General features: G+C 40.3%; 1 protein-coding gene across 4 annotated transcripts in view; it reads left to right on the top strand.

Moving 5' to 3' along the window:
* Positions 1–20,180, top strand: part of RANBP17 (RAN binding protein 17) — a 168,222-nt gene that overhangs the window by 117,417 nt on the left and 30,625 nt on the right. For all 4 annotated transcript variants that reach the window (XM_033142824.1, XM_033142821.1, XM_033142822.1 and 1 more), the window contains exons 20-24: positions 1,050–1,138; positions 6,834–6,941; positions 10,523–10,605; positions 15,053–15,267; positions 17,555–17,693. In XM_033142824.1, the coding sequence (XP_032998715.1) occupies positions 1,050–1,138; positions 6,834–6,941; positions 10,523–10,605; positions 15,053–15,267; positions 17,555–17,693 (634 nt within the window). The remainder of the gene's footprint in view (positions 1–1,049; positions 1,139–6,833; positions 6,942–10,522; positions 10,606–15,052; positions 15,268–17,554; positions 17,694–20,180) is intronic.

Here is a 20,180-nt window from a genome sequence, read left to right as displayed (position 1 = left end):
AGTTTGGGTCCATACGTTGTCAGCGTGGGTGATGCAGGCTGGATAGATGCTATGTTGCGAATTCAGTAGGGTGGCTGAATATAATTGATGTCTCAAATTAGCCCTGCCTTGCAGTAAACATAATTCCAGCAAACTATATTTCTTATGATAAACCCATCTGATTAACCTTCAGACCAAAGAATTGCTATTCAGAGCCAGTCTGATTAACATTCTCATTTTAGAGCTAACTGTATGCTGATGGCAATGTCATCCCCCATTTTTTGCAGAGTCTAAAAATGGAATAGCTTATTTATTTACCTAAAAGCACCACTTTCCTCTCCTAGAGAGAGGACAGCCATGTACACTTGAAGTCTACTTATGATTTTAGGAATTGTCTTTTAAACAATTTCAGCAGCTGTTGAATCTGTTTTATAAAAAGGATGCATGGGCCATTCTTTAAAAACAAACATTTTATACTAATAAATGTTTTCAATGAATTGCATGTTGTTGTTGTTGTTGTTGTTGTTGTTGTTGTTGTTGTTGTTGTTTATACACAATAATGAATATACTAAATAATAATGATGGAAATATATATTCATTCCCCTGTGCTTAGCACCTATTCTTGTTTCAAACATAAAACTGAACAGCTCAATAAATTTTGCTCAGACTATTTCTGAGGGATAACCAAGTTGGAAGAGTGACATCAGTGAGAATCCCCATGCCCAGTTTAAAAGGAGAAAAACAAAAAATGAAAAGGGGAATATAATGGAAATTACTTTCTGTTTAATGTGTCTTCTGGGCTTTAATTTATTATATGATCTCATATCTACTATTTCAAGCTGAATTCATTTTATTATTTCTATTGATAAGCTTATTGCTGTGCAAAAAGCACTTGATTAATATTAATATTTAAGTTGAAGACTTAAAAGCTCTAGGTTTTTTTTAAAGAAAAAAAGACGTTTACGCTAATGAATTAAAATCAGATATTGTGCTCATTATTGGCTGATCATGACTCCATCTGCTCTGTGCTAACGTGAAAATCAATTACTGTGTCTCTTTCCCACTGACAGCGTATGTTGATCGGACTGGCGAGAGATCTTCGAGGGATTGCCTTTGCTCTGAACACAAAGACCAGCTACACCATGCTGTTTGACTGGATGTATCCTTATTACACTATGACAATGCCGGCTCTGTGCACAGAGGGATACCAGGTCCCTTGCATTAGTTTAATAGTGTGGCACAGTGGGGAAGAGGAAACAAAGCTAAATGAACTAATGCGTAATCAGCTAAAATTACAGTACAGTTGCAATCATACCATTAACTGAGAGGGCAACATTTGGAGAGAGACCACAAAGAGGTCACTTTTGGCAGAGCGGGGGTTGTGCCACACTAATCCCTAATTATTCCCCATCTCTATTGTTAGCCTGCAATACTTAGATAAATTTAAAGCCCTTTAATTTACAGTGTGATGTACCTCTGCTATCAGGGCTCCTTTCTGATTTCTTTTTTATTATCATCACAATCCACCCATTGAAGCAATTGTATTTAGTATATTAAAGTCATTACTGTGTAAGTAACTATGAGATCTCTCATGTGACATTATGCATGCTTTAGGATTTCCATTATTGGAGTTTTCTATTACACTGTGCTAGAAAACCAAAATTACTTTTTCTGCAAATGTTGGGTGCTCACTTGTGGGTTTGAAAGGGCGGGGTGAGCAAGTTGAGCAACTTGAATTCTTAGGGAATTTAAGGGTCTGAAGCCTACAAAGCCATGGGCCTTTCTGGACTTTTACAACCTGCCCACCTTAGGTAGTGGCACCTGCCCTGTGGAATGCCCTCCCATCAGATGTCAAGGAAATAAACAACTGTCTGACTTTTAGAAGACATCTGAAGGCAGCCCTGTTTAGGGAAGTTTTTAATGTTTGATGTTTTGACCGTGTTTTTTATATTCTGTTGGGAGCCGCCCAGAGTGGCTGGGGAGGCCCGGCCAGATGGGCGGGGTATAAATGATGGTGATGATATCTGAAGAAGTGTGCATGCACACGAAAGCTCATACCAAGAACAAACTTAGTTGGTCTCTAAGGTGCTACTGGAAGGATTTTTTGATTTTATATTTTGTTTTGATGATGGTGGTGGTGGTGGTGGTGATAATTTGTTGTTATTATTATGATTGTTATCATCATCATCATCAGGTAGATAGTATATAAAGTCAACTCAAACACTTTAGGGCTTTAGCAATTTTAGGATGTCCCAGTTGCAGGTTTTCTTAAGTAATGTTTAAACTGGTTTTTGTGTTACTCCTGCCTATAAAGTGGTTTGGGTGTGGACTTCCGGCGGCGACGCAATCGTCGGGTGGTCGAGGGCTGCTTCGGGTCCGAAGCGCCCGGTCCATCCCGGGGGTTAGGAGCCGCGCTACCGCAGCGCGCGGCTCCGGTTGGGGTGCGGGAAGAGCGTCCCGCACCCTGGGCTCCCCGGCTGCGCCCGCGGAGGCTCCGAACCCTTCCCTTGCCCCCCCTGTAAAGGGGGAGTGGGGGTGAAGGGACAACGGAGCCGGGCTTACGGGGACATGCCCCAACCGGGATGTAAATGCGGCGGCAAAGCCCGCGGTGAGCGTCTAAGTTCTACCTGTGAAGAATGGAGCTAAAGGAACCCGGTGGTCGTGAGTAAATAATCTTGGCAGAAATCGTGTTTTTGGAACGATCCGGGGGGAAGGAGAAAGGCAGCCTGCCTCCCTCCCTTCGAGCCTAAGAAATTAACCAATTTGAGGGATTGCTGCCACAGAACTGGTTACAAAGTATTTAAAATCGATACATGAGACTGGCAAACTTTTTTTTGGGAAGCTAACTAGCGGAAAATATCTCCATATAAAGTTGCAGTGTTTGCGCTCCAGCTTAGGAAAATGGCGACGAACAAAGAGACAGGGGAAGAAATATGATACCCATTTCCTCCTCCTCTGCCAGTATGTTGGGTTTCGTCCTTGAACTGGTATTGAACTCTGGACTAACAGATGAACAAAGGCTCACTGCCCTGAATGTGGAACTACTTTATAGAAAAGTCAAAGTCTTGTGTGGGGGTCTGAAATGGAACCAACTGCCCACAGAGGAGGCTTACAAAACTTTTGACACTTTGGAAGAAAGTCTTGCCAAAGAGCTGAGAGGGTGGATGGAAAGATGGAAAGAAATGAGTGAGCTACTTCGGAGAAGAAATTCGCTCTTTGGGGGTGGCAGCCCCAAGGAGATGTCAAGATTTGTTATATCCAGTCCCCGAGGTGTGAGCTCGGGGGCCAGGGACAGAGAATTAAGGTATTTACAAGAAGAAAAGGAATGTTACAAAGAACCGGAGAAGCTGAGAGAGGAAGAGATGGATACCTCGGAGCTCGTGGCAAGGAGAGTTTTGGACTGTGCCCGGATCTGTGGACGTTTGGAGAGGGAAGCTGCAAGGAAGTTCAGTGCTGATGCCATCAGGAGAAGAATAATGGACAGAGGGGGTGTGGGGTGAAGCATTAAGTAAAATCTAAAGCAATCTGTTATGGTATTTTGAAATCGGAGGGTGAACACTGTCAACAATAGTTTGTTTTATTATTTGTTTGAACATGAAAGGAGATATTTCAAGTTTTTATGTTATAAGCAGCAGTTTAAAGGATAGAAGAGATAGATTTGATGAGGATGATTTGTGAGGATTTATGAGGATGTAGTATAAATAAAGTCAATTTAAGTGGTTAAAGTTTATAGATTAAGACGATTAAGATTAAGATGAAGATTAAGATGAATGTTTTACTTTATATATATAATTAAGATTAATTTTTTAAATGAAGAGGTTAAAAAGTAGATTGTGGATATAAACTCGAAGGTGAAAAGGCAGGGGAAGTCAACTGTCAAGATTGGAAAAAGAATTTTTTTTTTTTTGAGATGTCTAATTAAGAAGAAAAATCATGGCAATTTTTGTATTAGATGTGTAATTGTATTTGTTTTGTATGTGTATAAATGTAGGTGTGGTTAAGGTTGTATGTTGTTATAAGTAAAAATGTCAATAAATTCTTATAAAAAAAAAATATAAAGTGGTTTGGGTGTTTTTAGAAAGAAAGAAAAAAGATACCTCACTCTAAAAATAGGATTTATTTATTTAATTTTTAATTTTTTTTTATTTCCTATATGTAAAAAATTTTTAAAAATCCAAGCAGTATGCAGATTAAAACCTAGAAATATTAAAACTGTATAAAATGATTCAGCAGTAAGTAGAATAAAAAGGAAGAGAGCAAAAGATGAAGCAGCCATCATCAGTCGTATGCATGCATTTTCTAGAGAGCCCTGCTTCCATTTCAGATGAACAACATTTTTAAAAGATTCAAAAGTTGTTTAAAATTGCTAGTGGTGACCCCTTTGATATCCTCTTCAGATTTGAGGAAACCACTCTAGATTTTACTTCTGTCCACTAGATGGCAAAGATGAACAGAAATCATAACATCTTTGACTTGGTCTTTAACCTGGGAATTATTATTATGTTTTATATATTATAACAGTTCTTGGGTAATGTTTAGAAGCAAATAGCCCAGCAAGCAGAATAGTAACATTATCCTGCAAAATAGGATTGTTTGTAGCAGGCTTGCTTATACTAATTGGGTTTCTGTAACAAATCAGGCTCCTTGGAAAAAGGCCAAAGGCTTTTCATAATTGTATTGACAAGAAAATGAATATGATAAATGGTGTTCATTCAGTTGAGAAAAGATTTATAGTTTTTCCCTCTGGGCAAAGGATGAAGAGCAAATATGTGCAATAATAGAAAAATCTGTTACAAAGTTGTTATTTGATATCTCATAAGGCTTTATTAAAATATCTCCAAATATTTTAAAGACATTTCTGGTGGTAAGGTATATAGGCTGTTCTTGAAGTATTGCAAGGGAAGGTGCATGGAACTAAAAATATCATGAATATGAAAGTCATTCATTTCTTTTAAAATATTGATATGTCAAACTGTCAGTGATTCAAGTGTTATATTTTGGAAGTTGGTTTTCCTTGTATATTCAGCAATACAGCATATTAGGTGTGCAGGGTACTTTTGAATATACAGGAACAATATTTTCTAAGACCATGTGCCCTTAAGCATAAAATCAGAATGCAGTCTCATTAACAGTTTTCAGTAGTCCATGTGGTTCTAACGTTTACTTATCTCAAGAAACTACACACTTCGATCATTTTATAGGACCTATTTCTTTAAGATTATCACAAAATAGGTCCTCTAACATGATCAAAGTGTGTAGTTTCTTGAGATAAGTAAATATTAGAACCACATGACTACTGAAAACTCTATTAATGAGACTGCATTCTGATTTCATTCATTTGAATGAGTTTGTGTTAGATACTGCTTTGAGAAGCGTAGCATAACTTTTAAAGTAAATTTGATTGTAGTGTACATTTGATTGGTTATACTGTATATTGATGTCCACAGATCAAAATTTTGTGGAGGAGGGGAAATTCAAGTCTTGTCAATTTGTCCATAACTATCCATTTGTCCTAAGACTTCAATTTCCCCCTCTTCCACAAAATGCTTGCTTGCAATCCCTGGCCAGACTTTGGGAGATGAGATTTTTGTCCATAGGCACGTTATAAAGTGCAAGACCACGTAGACCCTACTTCTGAAATTCCAACTTCCAAGGGTTCAAACCCATAGGTTTTGGCTTCTGGCGGTGATCTTTTGCTCCCTCACTTGGTAGGTTTTGCCAGCTCAGCTAAGCTGAGGCTGCCCAAAGGAACAATCTTTTTAGAGTAATAGTCACAACAGGTGCCACTCTGACCAATGGACATCCCATTGCCAGAAGTCTTCGTCTCTGAGCCTCCAGAATGTCCAGTAGGAAGATCAGGTTTTAGAACCCAGAATAATGCACCCAGGCCCATCACATTTGGCTTCCAAGTTGACAGGTTACTACACATTCACATCATGACCAGCAGTGTTGCCACAAAAACCTACATCCCCAGACAGGGAGCTTGTGCTCAAAATCCCTGAAGGAGGAGGTCCTCCTGTTTGCTTAAGGAGAGAGTCATCAGGGCAGAATCAAGTAGACTGGCTCAGCTGCCAAAGTCAGGACCCTCCCTAAAAGAGGAGATATTGCTGCAATCTAATCTCTACTGTATGTTCAGAAACTCCATTAAAATTATTTATTTTTGTTAAGAACAGAACATCCAAGTTATCAATGAAGGAAAGCAGATATATTTTTAAAAATTGAATGAACTGTCTATGAAGTTCTTTCTGTCACTGTACTAAGCATCCATGAAATCAAGGATGCCAGAAGCCATTCTTCCTTTGGGTTTCTATCACCTAAACCTTATCTCCAAATACCCACCGCTAGAGCTCCTCAATTTTGATTGAACTGGCTAGCCATATCAGGCTATCTGCAGAGTTTTTACAGCGGAAGTTATCAGAGCATTTTGCTCTGATGGCTTTCCATTTAGGACTAGGAGCATTGATGTATTGATTGATATCCTTGTTTTTTCTTCCTTTGTAGCTACATAGGGGTTTTTTATTAGTGTTGTTTGTTCTTAAACTATTCCTCAAACTTTAGTATGGTTGATTCTTTCATTAAATTTGCCTCTGCTGTTATTGGGCTGCCAGAGTTTGGACCCGTCAGCAAGATCTTTGATTCTCTAGTGATTGATATGACTACAAAACAAGATCTTCAGTTAGTGCACATTAAGATTCTCTATCGAAGCAATTTGGCTTGGTTTCAGAGATAATTTATAGCTGCTAAAGAATAGACCTCAAACCTTAGTCATGTTTTTAAAAGTAAGTTTTGAAATGAAGCTGTGTGTGATGAGCATCTTTTATTAAGAATTTTATCTTTAACTTACATTATGAAAGATACCCATCATATCTCCCTATTCTTCAAAGAGCTATTGAGCTGTGGTATCGTGAGCCAGCATGTACTACTCCTATTCTGAAGCTCATGGCTGAGATGATGCAAAACAGGTAGAATTAATCATAGGCTTGCTCAACTGTCCTGATAGTTCCTTTTAGAGATTGTAGTATGTTTTCAGACTTGGAATATACAACTACCGTTGCCATATTTTGGAATTCCTTCAAAACAAACTTTATTTTGCATTTGTGGAAATCACATCTGAGATTCCTCTGGGGGTCTTTCGCCAAAATTTGATGTTGAAAGGTCACACCTTAAGGCCACGTTCACACAGACAATTGCAGTCCTTGAAGTACAGTCCTGGGAAGATTTTACTCAGCGGTGAATCCCATTAAGTTCAATAGGACTTACTCAGTCTAACGTCCTGTGCACACTGACTTTGAGAATCAGCCTCATTGAACACAGTGGGACTTGCTTCTGAATAAATATGCATAGGATTGCTCTACAAGTGGATCATTGTCAGGACTACTGACAAATAGGTAGAAGGGGTAGGATCTGGGGGCCAGCAGGGCCCCCAGATGCTTAGTTTTCATTTTTTAGAAAGAAAGAGTAAGTCATTTGGACATTGGAGCAGAAAACTCAGAAGAGCTCTAAAGCAGCACCATTGCTAAGGATGCTTAATGCTAAGCAACCAGAGAAAAGGATTTCAACACCCCCACCTGAGACTTAGGAGGGACCCCTTCCTGTACGGGTGGGGGGAACCACCTTAAGTAGGATGGAGGAGGATACTGTGGAATGTTTCTTAAAGCACTTAATTTGTGTCCGCATCATTCCACTCCCCAAGTGGTGTGCCACTTGTAAGAAAAAACCCATATATCGTTGGCTCTGGCATATTTTGCGTGGAAGGAACTCCCTTGAAATCAATGAAGTTTACTCGTGGTATTGTAGTTGACCTCCCCCCGCAATTCTGATCCCCCATGCAACCACTTTTAGTTTGCTTGTCATCACTGGGCTGCTATTTATTAATATACTGTAAACATCATTACCCTGGCCTTTGACAGCTGAGATTTGTGTTTTTTTAGGACCCACCCAATTCCTATGGCTATGAACTGTTTTTAACTGTTATTAACACTTAATTTTAAAGTGTTGTAACCTGCCCTGGGACCTGTTGGTAAAGGGCATGTAATGTAATAATGAGGATAATGATACAAAAATATAAAATACAAAATGAATCAACAAATACAACCAAATAATAATTTAACACCTTACAGCTGTAACAAGTTTGGTATGCATATGTTTTGCTGAGAGTTGTGAAAATGCACAAATTAGTTGCTTGTTCTATATTTGGAACTTGATCTTTCATCCAGGAGCTCAAGGCTGTGTCCCATTGTCTTTCCATTTCCCCTTTTACCTTCACAACAGCCATGTGAGGTGGGCTAGACTGAGAGTTGGACAATCTTAACATTCATTTATCTGTATCACATGTCTCTAAAATTAGTAATGCTAAGGAGACACTAGAGGAGAAAGTTTTTGGAGACACATTTACAGATACTCACAATGCAACGAGGTGCTAGTAGATTAAATCTTCAAATGAGGAAACTCATTGAACTATTTTGCATATTCATGGTATTCATCTACCTATTGGTATGCAGAAAGCCTGTATTGTTCCCTTTAGAGAACATCATCAGGGATGGGTTTGCCTTTTCTGGAGTTGTGTATTGAATTAGGTTTTACAGGTTAAAATGCATAATACAATACACTTTGACATGGTGAAAATATGTTACAGGGTATCAAATTGTGCATTATGATAGAATGAGGGTTTGCTTCAGTTTCTTCCATCTGCCAGATGTTACCATTTTCTACAGTGTATGTAAAGCACACATTTTGTAAAGCATTTTGGTGCCATACAAAATTGCAACTTCTTGTAGAGAGCTGAAAATCTGGCATCCACAAAGCTTTGCCTGGCTAGCTATGTCTATACAAATGAATGGAACATTTTGCTCCGTTCCTTCATTATTTCAATTATTACTTAATTTAATTTAATCTAGCATTTCACAAAATAGTACTGAAGCTATTTACAGAAGTTCAGAAGTTGCAATAAATGAAAACATAACTATGTTGTTGTTCAGTCGTTCAGTCGTGTCCGACTCTTCGTGACCCCATGGACCAGAGCACGCCAGGCACGCCTATCTTTCACTGCCTCCCACAGTTTGGCCAAACCCATGCTAGTTGCTTTGAGAACACTGTCCAACCATCTCATCCTCTGTCGTCCCCTTCTCCTTGTGCCCTCCATCTTTCCCAACATCAGGGTCTTTTCCAGGGAGTCTTCTCTTCTCATGAGGTGGCCAAAGTACTGGAGCCTCAACTTCAGGATCTGTCCTTCCAATGAGCACTCAGGGCTGATTTCCTTCAGAATGGATAGGTCTGATCTTTTTGCAGCCCATGGGACTCTCAAGAGTCTCCTCCAGCACCATAATCAATTTTTCGGCGATCATATAACAGTTTAAACCACCAATAAAAACCAGCACTGTAAAGACCTAAAAGTTGTCACTCATATGGAACAAGAAGAAATATCAGCAACAGTGGCAGGGTGTACATGTGTAGAAGGAAGCATGGGATCATGCTTCATCCTTCTCAGAGCCTGTGAGATAAATATATTTCCACCTCAACACCTTCATGATGGTTTTCACATACTTTGAAACTAATCCTTTCATTCCATACAGGAGAATGTAGTGAATATGCACCTTTCACTTGAAGGAGTGGGGTGTTGGGGCAGATCCTGAAGGGAGTTATACTTACCTGACTCATAACAGAATTTGAGGCAAGAGCAAGTTTTCTTCATTGCAGACCTTTCTCTGAGCCAGTAGTAAATGATATTGGTAGTAGTTTAACATTTCTGGAGAACATCTGCACCTGGTTCTGAAACGTTGACCCCTGAGACGTACTACCACACATCTAAAGAAGCATTTTGCTGGCCTAGAGTCAGGTTCATAACAGAGCACTTCTTTCTTCCTACAATCCCAAATTTGAAAGGAGTAAAACTGGACAGGAATAACCTAGCTCCAGTTGTCTATATGTTCTGGTAACCTGTAGGTTAGATTACTGCAATGTGTTATACACAGGGCTGCCTTGGAAGTCACTTTGAAAACTGCAGCTAGTGTAGAATTCAAATACTGAATTCAAAGTGCTGTTGTTTTTTAAAAAAAATACTTTTATATATTTAAACAAGAACATATACTTCAGTAACATTAAAGTGTCTGGCCCACCAAAGCAACAGAAAGCTTCAGGGGTTTCCAAATAAGTGAATATAAGTGAGAGAGCAATGAAACATTACAGTAGTGTAGAGTGCTCCTGTCCCGTGTTCCAGCCAGCAAGACATACCTTCGTTTCAGAGAATATATTCCATTGCCCTCTGCATCCCAACAATTACATAGTGTTCTGTGGCTACTTAACATGCTCAGTCCCCATTGGACTTTTTTGGGGTACATCTCCGCACTTAGCCTCTCTGTGTTTTCTTTCCTATTTTGGCAAGTCTTGGGGGTTCTCCTGAGCCCACCTCCCTCTGGTTTCTCAGCATCCCTCATTTAGCTGTTTGACCATCATAACTCAGTACCTGAGTTCACTGTTATAGCATGTATGATTAATGTTTGTTTTATTGGGTTATTTGAAGAGATGTTGCTACTTTCCCCCCCAGATCACAGCGTTTAAATTTTGATGTGTCTTCTCCTAATGGAATTCTCCTCTTCAGGGAGGCCAGTAAGATGATTTGCACTTACGGTGAGCAACTGTTGATGCTTTGTTATATATATATATATCACTTTGCCTTTTTAGAGACAAAGGAGTTTCTCGTTCTCATTAAGCAAGATTTAGCTTCCAAATACAGTACATTGATATTTGCAAGGCCTACTGTGAGAGATGATGAGTTTAGACTATTTCTGGACAGCAGGTTGCTTTGTATACACTAACCTTAGGGACTGATTCCAACAGGACAGCCACCATCCCTCTAGCACCACACTTGCGTGATCCTTTGCCTATCAGACTGGAAGCAAAATAAGGCAATTTGAAAAATAAGCTAGTAGCTCCTGTTCCCTACGTTCAAAGAAGTGTATCAGTTCATTTATGTGGTTTTTTTAAAGTTAAACAAAATCAAAACAACCCCACAAGAACCTGCAAATTTACGTGGCATGTTGAATGTTGAGCACAGTACCATATTTTTTGCTCCATAAGACACACTTTTTTCCTTCTAAAAAGTAAGGGGAAATATCTGTGCGTCTTATGGAGCGAATGGTGGTCCCTGGAGCTGAATTGCCCAGGGGCCAAAAGAGGATCATGCTTTTTATTTTGCAAAGAGAAAAGGGGGTGTTGAAAGGACCCTGCTCAGCAGCTGATCAGCAAGAGATCGGGAGAGAGATAAGAGTCCCCAGCTCCCTTTCAGCCCCGCCCTTTTGCCCAGGCCTCCATTGTTGAATGTGCTGCAGAGGTTGTTTGTTTCCCCATAAAAACAGGGCTTTTCCTCTTTGCTTTTCCCCCTTTGCAAAAAAAGCTGCAAAACTTTTAGCTGATCCTCAAAAAAAAAACCAAAAAAAACCCAGGGCTTTTAGAGGAGGGAAAACCAGAAAATTGTTTTTTTTTCTTGTTTCCTCCTCTAAAAACAAGGTGCGCCCTATAGTCCAGTGCGCCCTATGGAGCGAAAAATACGGTAAGTTGAGGGTGTCAGTTGGAAGTGGGAGGGAGGAGAGAAAGGGAATGGCCTGCTCAAGCCCCTAAATAGCAAAGTGTCAGTGTTCAGAGATGCACACAGAAATTTCCAAACTGCATCCCTGGGATCTCCAGGTCGGACTGAAACAGCTCCTTTTTGGCATGCTGGAAAGCCACTGCCTATTGATACCACTCTCTGCTATATTTGCACTCCTCTGTCATCACGCTGTCGACTAAGGGCACATGTCTTGAGTGGAATCCAGGTAACCAGTTAAGCACTAAGTGGTCCATCATTGTACCACCCCTGTACTGCACCATACTTGGCCTTCAGTTGTGTTCCATGATAGTGTAGGCTAATTGAAAACTGTATAATAGATTCAGATGTGCTAAGCATCAGGAAGTGAGACATAATTGTTCTAGATTCTAATATATGTATTGTTCTAGTGTTTGTGACTGGAGCCCCTTGTATTTTTAGCAGCCCTTACTACCTCGCCATTACGAAAGACTGACAGAAAAAGTAATATTTTCAATATGCTGTTTTTTATTTATCTACATTCTGTCGTGATATACTTTGATGTAAGTTTTTAATTTTGCTGGAGCTTTCAGCTGTTCTAGCAGTTACTGCTCAGGGTCAGATTCAAGGTTAGCCACAGTAGCACAGAACAATTTCCTGTTCTCATAGCCCAGGTAACATTTGGATGTGGATTACATTTACCACATTTTCCAGTAGCCAGGGACATTATTTCTAATGAGCTTTAAATTGCTTCTAGAACATCTATTGTGGAAAGCTTAGTGTTGTAATCCATTCCACCCTAGCAACATAATAAAATAATGCCTCTTAAAAAAAGTTAAATTGTTCCTTGCTGTGTAATAAATATTATTTTAATAGATTGCCCATTTTAATAATGGACTATATTTTTTGCCCCGTTAACAACTCGTGTTGCTTTATACTGAGCACTCATGGTATTTAGATTCTGTAGCTATATGTATTGGCAGTTTTAGCATCTGATAAACCTTTTCCTGCTAAATAGTCACTATTGTCTAGCCTATTGCTAAGTCCGCTTCTGTAACTTGAAACTGCAACCTGTTGAATATGCCCTCTCCTTCCCTCCTTCACTTCCCCTCCCCTAACAACAAGGGACGGATCAAGGTTGCAGTAGAGGTACTGCAAGCAAACCACAAGGTTTGTGCCAGCTGCCTCATTAATAGGAAATTATCCCAATAGTGCAAGCTTACCCGGCCTGGTATCCTCCAGATGTTTTGACTACAACTTCCATCAGCCTCAACCCAGCTTTGCCAGTGGTCAGGGATCATGGGAGTTGGAGTCCAAAACATATGGAGGTTGATGGTTGGGGAAGACTGAAACAGTAGATGGTGGGTGTGCTTGACCCCTGTCCCTCCCTGCGTGTCTTCCAAAAAGATGAGAACAATATCAAAGATAGCACTGGGATCATGTAATCAAAGTGAAATTTAAACACCAGCAAGCAAGGAAACAGGTGAGAAGATGATTGCATGTTGCACTCTTATCATCACAAGCTATTGGTAGCTCTGTTATTAGGTCAGAAGGTGTTTAGCATATAGAACAGAACTCCAGGTTGATAGCATCATTCAACAAAAGCATCCTGGAAATAAGCCTATATTTTCCCCAGTATGTGTGGTGGCCAGGACTCTCAGGGAATGCACAGTTTGGAAATGAGTGGTGCACTGAAGCAGCTCATTGTTCTGTTTGCTGCCTGCTTGTTATCTAGCTTCCTAGCTGCCACTTCCAATGTGCCCTTGATCAATTTGAGATTCTTGTAATTCTCAGAGCATGTGTCCTAAAATCCCCCCACAGATACTCTCTAGCTTCCTTAAGAAGTTGCCTTAAAAATAATTAGAGATCTTTTGGGGAGGGTGGAGACTCGGCAACATTATGCTTTGTGAAAAATTAGAATACCGTATTTACACGAATCTAATGTGCCATCGAATCTAATGCACCCCTCAATTTTCAAAACCTTGAAACCGAAAAATCTAGTGTGCCATCAAATCTAATGCGCATCCTAAGTTTCATGACGTAATTTGGACAAAAAAAGGTGTGCATTACATTCGAGTAAATACAGTAATGCTCTCTGTCCAGTTCGAATTAGGGGTTAGAGATGGCTGTGTGTAGGGCTATGAATAGGAGCCCTATGCACCTACAGGGAGGAGAATTCTGGACCAATCAGCCGGGGTGGAGGTGCTAGCCAGCTTGATCCCCTCACACGTGTTCATGTGAATCCCCTTACAGTGTAGAACAGGCATGGCCAAACTTGGCCCTCCAGCTGTTTTGGGACTACAACTCCCATCATCCCTAGCTAACAGGACCAGTGGTCAGGGATGGTGGGAATTGTAGTCCCAAAACAGCTGGATGGCCAAGTTTGCCTGGTGTAGAAGGATGGAACAAGGGCAACTCTTTTATAGATAGAGCCCAGGAAGTTGTGTTTTACATATTACCAACAATAGTTTCCCCTAAAGGTGATACTTCTCAGGTAGTCTGTGATGTAAAAGTTTTAATCCAGTGTGTTTTCTTCGGATCTTAGCTCATTTTGCTCTTGATTATCCTGTTACCCATTTTAGAACTGTTCTGAGTAACTGGTCAGTATCCTCTTTCGAGGCTATTCCTTGGTCTTTACAAATATTCTTGAATAGATACCAATCTCAAGTCAAATTCCTTTACAGGCCTCTTATGCTAGTATTTCCACAAGTCAGGCAAGTCATGAAATTGAGTTTAGATCACCAGCAGAGCCAGTGTGATGTATTTTTCTGGGGTACAGCAGGTGTTGGCCAATGGAGCTGTGAAGTCCAGTGCAATTTTCACTGCTCTGGGGACTTGGAAGTTGATGTAGAGATGAAGAAGCACATCAGTAGACTCCAGCTAAAAAGTATTCATCACTATATTCCCTTCAGCCCAGCAGCTTGATGTGCAGTATTTCTCCCCTTTTTTGCAATATCTCAAGGGCCATTGACAGGTGTCTTATCTCTTTATCATAGGTAGCACCTTTACAAAGGCCTGTGAATTGTTCAGCAGATCTCAAAATAGCCATTGTCTCACACTAAGCATGCCAAATAATTGCATTACTAGAACAAGAGGAAAGAATATGAAGCTTTAAAAGCAGTAATTCATTCTTATGGCCTGGTAAAAGTAAACCACCTGTTTATGCTCTGTATTTAATGTTTGTATATAAACAACCATGTATTTTAGAATGACCATTTATTTTAGAATATGCAAGCTCTAGAACTTGGCATCAATCTCACTATGTAGAACCACGGTCAGGTTGGTGCTCCTGCCTTACTGTATTATTATGGACCTTCTGTTGAAATATATTCTTGTGATTCCTTTAAAATCTTACTGTTCTAGAATATAAATGTTATGGGCTGTTCAGATAGTAAGAAAAACCCAGTGAATTGAAAATGTTAAGCAACACAATTTTCATTTTTTTTCAGTTACTTATGTCAATTCCTCTCTTTATCCCTTATTCCCCGCTCCCCCCCCCTTCCTTGCAAACAGGTAATCAGATCCTCTCCCTTGGGACTCTGTCGAAAGATCAAGTTTATCCATTGAAACTCAAGGGTATTTCCATCTGTTATTCTGCACTCAAATCTGCCTTGTGTGGAAATTATGTCAGCTTTGGCGTCTTCAAGTTGTATGGGGACAACCACTTTGACAATGTACTTCAGGCCTTTGTCAAAATGCTGCTCTCAGTATCCCACAGTGACTTGCTAGTAAGCAATTATTCATCTTGGGAGTCTTTATGCAAAATATGAAATCACCACCACAGGCTTAAAATGGAGAGAGAGGGGGATCTAGAACAACTCAAAGGCAGTTCTTTTAGTCTCAGCTACCTGCATTTATTTGCATTCTTAGAGTCAGATATACCATTAGTATTTCCATTATCTCAAATGATAAATATTCACTTCAAAATATTTAAAATGCATCATAAGGATAAGAGGATATTGGTCAAGTTATCTTCTGTGTCTAATACCTCTCCTGAATGGCAGTAGAATTGTTTTCTACATTGTTCTAATTTAGCTTAACTGCCATAATGCATTTTCTGTAACAGTGCACACCAACAACCTTTCTTTATGAAATTTGGGGCATATTTTTTCTGAAATATTAGTCTTCTGACAGCTATTCATATGGGTTTAATGGCAACGATACTAACAGTCCACTACTTGGCATATGGAGAGAAATTCTGCCATTGTCAAAACTGTAGTATTGAACCAATTCATTTGTTCTTTCAGTACTAGATAAACTGGGTCTTAGCTATTTTAATTTGCCTTATATTGGTTTATACAACTCACCCTGTAGAAAACCATTCATGGTTGTGGAAAAATGAAGTCAAGCATATAAAGCCAGACTCTCTCGTTATAATGGCTAACCTATAAACAGTTCTATGCAGAAGCACTTTTTAATTGTACAAGGAGATGTGCATTGATTGTATAAGTAGTCGAGTCAAGCAGGGCATGAAAGACCCCCCTTTTCCCTGCAAAAAAAGAAAGAAATTAGTGGGAAGACCTTCTGACTTTCACTACTTGCCAAAGTATTCCCAAAGAAAGTTTGAGTTAATACATGAGCCTAGACTCGAGTGTAGTTTTGAGTCTTCAGCAGCTACAACTGATGTGTATATACTAGACATTTACCAGATAGGATCGAAGGGCCAGTCGAGTTCCCCCTCCAGTTAAACCCCCACATACTGTGATCAGAGATGACCATGGTCTAAAAGCAATGTATGTGTGTTGGGAAAATATTGGATTTGTATTACTGTAAAACTGTAAAATAAAATTTATAAAAGCATGGCATAGTGCAATGCAGCATTTTCAACAGTGGAATATGTGGAAGAGCCAATAGGTGGTAGAATGCCACAGGAGCATTTTTGTAAGCTGCTAATTTACTGTGATTATTATTATTATTATTATTATTAAGCAGCAGCAATAGGAGAGTTGTATATTTCTCCCTCAAAACGCATGCCCCCAAATGATTAAGCTACTTTCAGAGTTTGAAGGCTAAAAACTGGAGCATATCCAGCCCAGGACACTGATTGGTGCATATTTTCACTCCCTTTTCCCCCACAGAGTATGCCTACATGTGCGTAAATGCACACAATTATCTCTCCTCTCTCCAGTAGGGAAGTCAACATATAGACAGAATTGTGTGTTCTATACTTTGAATATTGACCTTAGTTAGTGGGAAAATCCTTAGTGCTTGTGCAGCTCCTTTTCTATTTCCATGCTTAACAGAATGAAGTGTGCAAAATGATCTGATATATGAATAAGCTGGCTGCATTTGCATAATTAATACAAGTTTCAAAATGCAGATTACTTTGGCATCAGTTTGGTGGTCTATAGAACTGACTAAATACAGCCCAGGCAGAGCCGTCTCATCCATAGAGGCCGGTGGCGCGGCGCGCCAGGGCGCAGGGCACCCCAGGGGCGCCCCCGCGAGCCCACCGGCATACCGGGCTCCTCCTCCCCAACCCGCCCCCGCCCCCACGGGCAGGCGGGCACTCGCGCGCCGGCGGGCGGGCGGGCTGTAAGCCGCCCGCCCTCGCCTCCCGGAGCCCCAGCTGGAGCGCTGAAGCGGCGCGGGGCTTTGCGCGACCTTCCAGCACTCCAGCTGGGGCTCTGGGAGGCGAGGGCGGCCGGCTTGCAGCCCGCCCGCCGGTGCGCGAGCGCCTGCTCCAACGCCACGCCCCTCATCCCCCGCTCGCCCACCACCCCCCTCCCGAGGGGCGGCCAGCGCGGGAGGGAGGCGGGCGGAGAGGCGGCAGGCTGGGGGCGCCGAGGGATCGCTGCGCCAGGGCGGCTGATCCCTCTAAGACGGGCCTGAGCCCAGGGTATATCTTATACTGGGGTTTGTTTCCAGTGTAAAATTGATTTAATGCAGTAGATAATCCAGAATGCATTGAAGTTACTTTGCCGGTATTTTAATGCAATAAATGTTAATAATCCACATGGAGTAACTTTTCATCTGTTCTCTTTCTCTCTGTCTCTCCCTTCTCCCCAACCCTAGCAATATCGAAAACTAAGCCAGTCTTATTATCCACTCTTGGAATGTCTCACCCAGGACCACATGAGTTTTATCACCAGTTTAGAGCCTCATGTACTAATGTATATATTTACTTCAATATCTGAAGGACTTACTGCACTGGGTAAGTACACCATGCAGCTCAGCTAAGGAAGGGTGTAAAAACTACTGTGCAGCAGTCAAAAGCAATATGGTATAGCTTCCAGAGAATTTAATTTTGTTGCTGTGACTCCAATGCTGCACAGTATTATTATTTTTATATAAATTGGTTATTTTGTGGGGAAATTAACAGTTCTGGTCCTCAAGCAGTCATGGATATAGACATCAGCTTATGGAAGTCAGCGGCAAAACTCCCCGTGAATTTAATGACAGATAAATATACATATTGCTGCCATTTGTTAAGAACTTTTGATGCTGAATCATGGTCCATACACACTCATTTAAATTCAACTTTTGTCCCTTTCTTCAGTGTTGCTCCAAACAATTTTTTTAAATGTATAATTCACTCTCCTCACAGAACATTCTAAGCAGGCATTGTTTCTGTATCTCATTCAACCTTACAAACAAGCCTGTCACCAATATTTTCATTTTGCAGAGGGAAATGAATCAAGCAATAGTAGTTCCCGTGACTTCATTGGTGGGCTGGAATTTGAACACAGGCTTTCTGGTCCCAAGTGCATAAAATTGCTTCATAATTAAACTTCCCATGAAACTGGATAATGTTTCCTGTTCCTAAAGTAGAGTTGGGTGTTTGTAAAGATGGTGGGTGTTAGTGGGGATGTCAGAATATTGGAAATAATAATAATAATAATTCATAATAATAAAAATAATAATAAGAAATTCAACTGTCTCTCAGTTTGATGGATTGATGGATGGAGTTTACTTGTATGGCGCTTTTCCGCAATGAGCTGTGGCCAGAGCGCCACACAGCAGACATTCAAAGTATTAAAATACAAATGCAAATACAGTGGTACCTCGACTTACGATGTTAATGCATTCTGAAGGCACCCTCGTAGATCAAAATTTTCGTAACTCAAAAGGCGCTATCTCCGGAGGGGGAAAAAATTCTTAGGTCGAGAAAACCGCATTAAAAAACTCGTAGGTCGAGGTATCGTGCCACTGCTTTCCCTTCGTAGGTCGAAAAATTTGGAAGCAGCGGCCAGTTTTTTCTCCCGGAAGTGTTTCGGAAGTTGAAAACAACGTATGTCGAGGAGCTCGTAAGTCGAGGTCCCACTCTACACGAAATACAGAGCATGTCGGAAAATTCACAAATGTAACACCAACCAACTCGTAAGCAGTCTTTTTGAAAACTGCAGCCATGATTTTTACATGCACAAGCAGTGGACAAATACCACCCAACAGTTAAATACAAAACTTGGCCTTGGATGTGCTAACATCAGACCATTAGAGTAAGCATTAGCAACCTACCGGTATATCCTGTGCTTAGTAGAACAGAAGAGCATCTGCTAAGACGTATTTGTTTGCTTGTTTAAAGTGTTAGCCCTTTCTGCCTTGTGTCATTGAAGTGCTTGGCATATATTGTGGATTAAACAGTAGAGCAAAAGATGTGAAAACCCACATCTTAAAACTTTTTTTATGCAAGTATCTTGAATGGAAGTACTGTGTGCATCATAGTTCCACACGTTACGGTATATTCAACACTCTGCAATTATATTTATTCCTTTGGTATGCCATGGTTGTAAATCATGTGTAATGGATGCCCTCATATAGACTTCATAGTAAAGATAAACACTTTCAAGAGCCCTTTTCTAAAGTGTTTGCCTGGCTTTTCCACATCCGACTGAAACCTTTTAATGTATCTTGTATGATGTTCTCCCTAATCGCCATGTAAAGCTTTTCTAATTTTTCTCTGATTGATAACATACTGCCATTCATTAACTAAAATGAAAGCATAGAATTTTTTTGGTGTCCTGCCATTTTAATTGGATGTTAAATAGATTAATTTGTTTACTTTTAAACTCCATTAAAGGAGATCATTTAGGTATGCTGTAAAAAGAACCTAGTCCAGCAGCATTGCACTTATACCTCTTCCTGCTATCTTCATCTTAAACAAAATAAAGCGCTTAGATTATGGTCTGTTCAGTAATGTTGTCAAGTGTTGAAAATAGTTCTTCCATCTATGCTTATTCATAAAATGCTGGGGCCAAATGGGCCTTTTCAAGTAACAATAAATAGCACCAGCACCTTGGTGCTAATGTAATAGGAAGTTGGCTTGAATACAGATGTCATATTCCCTTTTTTCATTAGCCAAGTTGCCTACCAGATGTTTCATGGTATCACTGCTGCAGACACATCCCCTCTCTCTCTTTGTTTACCAGAGCAACAATTGTCATTCCTCCTCCTCCCCTTTTAACTTGCCTGCCTGCTGTTTGTCTGTCTGCCTTGAGTAAAATGCAATAAGGACTGCATTCGCGTTCAACAAATGACTCTGCTTGTCCATTAAAATCAGCGTGGGGGTCTTGCATCACATCCTCCTCTGTTACACTCTTACAATAAGAAGAAAAATGAGTGCCACAAGCATCTTTGATATACAGTTATGGGAAAATATAAGTAGCTCTTAATACTTAAATTGCATCCTCGTGAGCAGATG

This window comes from Lacerta agilis, chromosome 3 (assembly GCF_009819535.1).
Source record: "Lacerta agilis isolate rLacAgi1 chromosome 3, rLacAgi1.pri, whole genome shotgun sequence".
NCBI classification, from domain to species: domain Eukaryota; kingdom Metazoa; phylum Chordata; class Lepidosauria; order Squamata; family Lacertidae; genus Lacerta; species Lacerta agilis.
The sequence above is the reverse complement of the archived record's forward strand: the minus strand, read 5'-3'. Positions and strand labels throughout refer to the sequence as shown.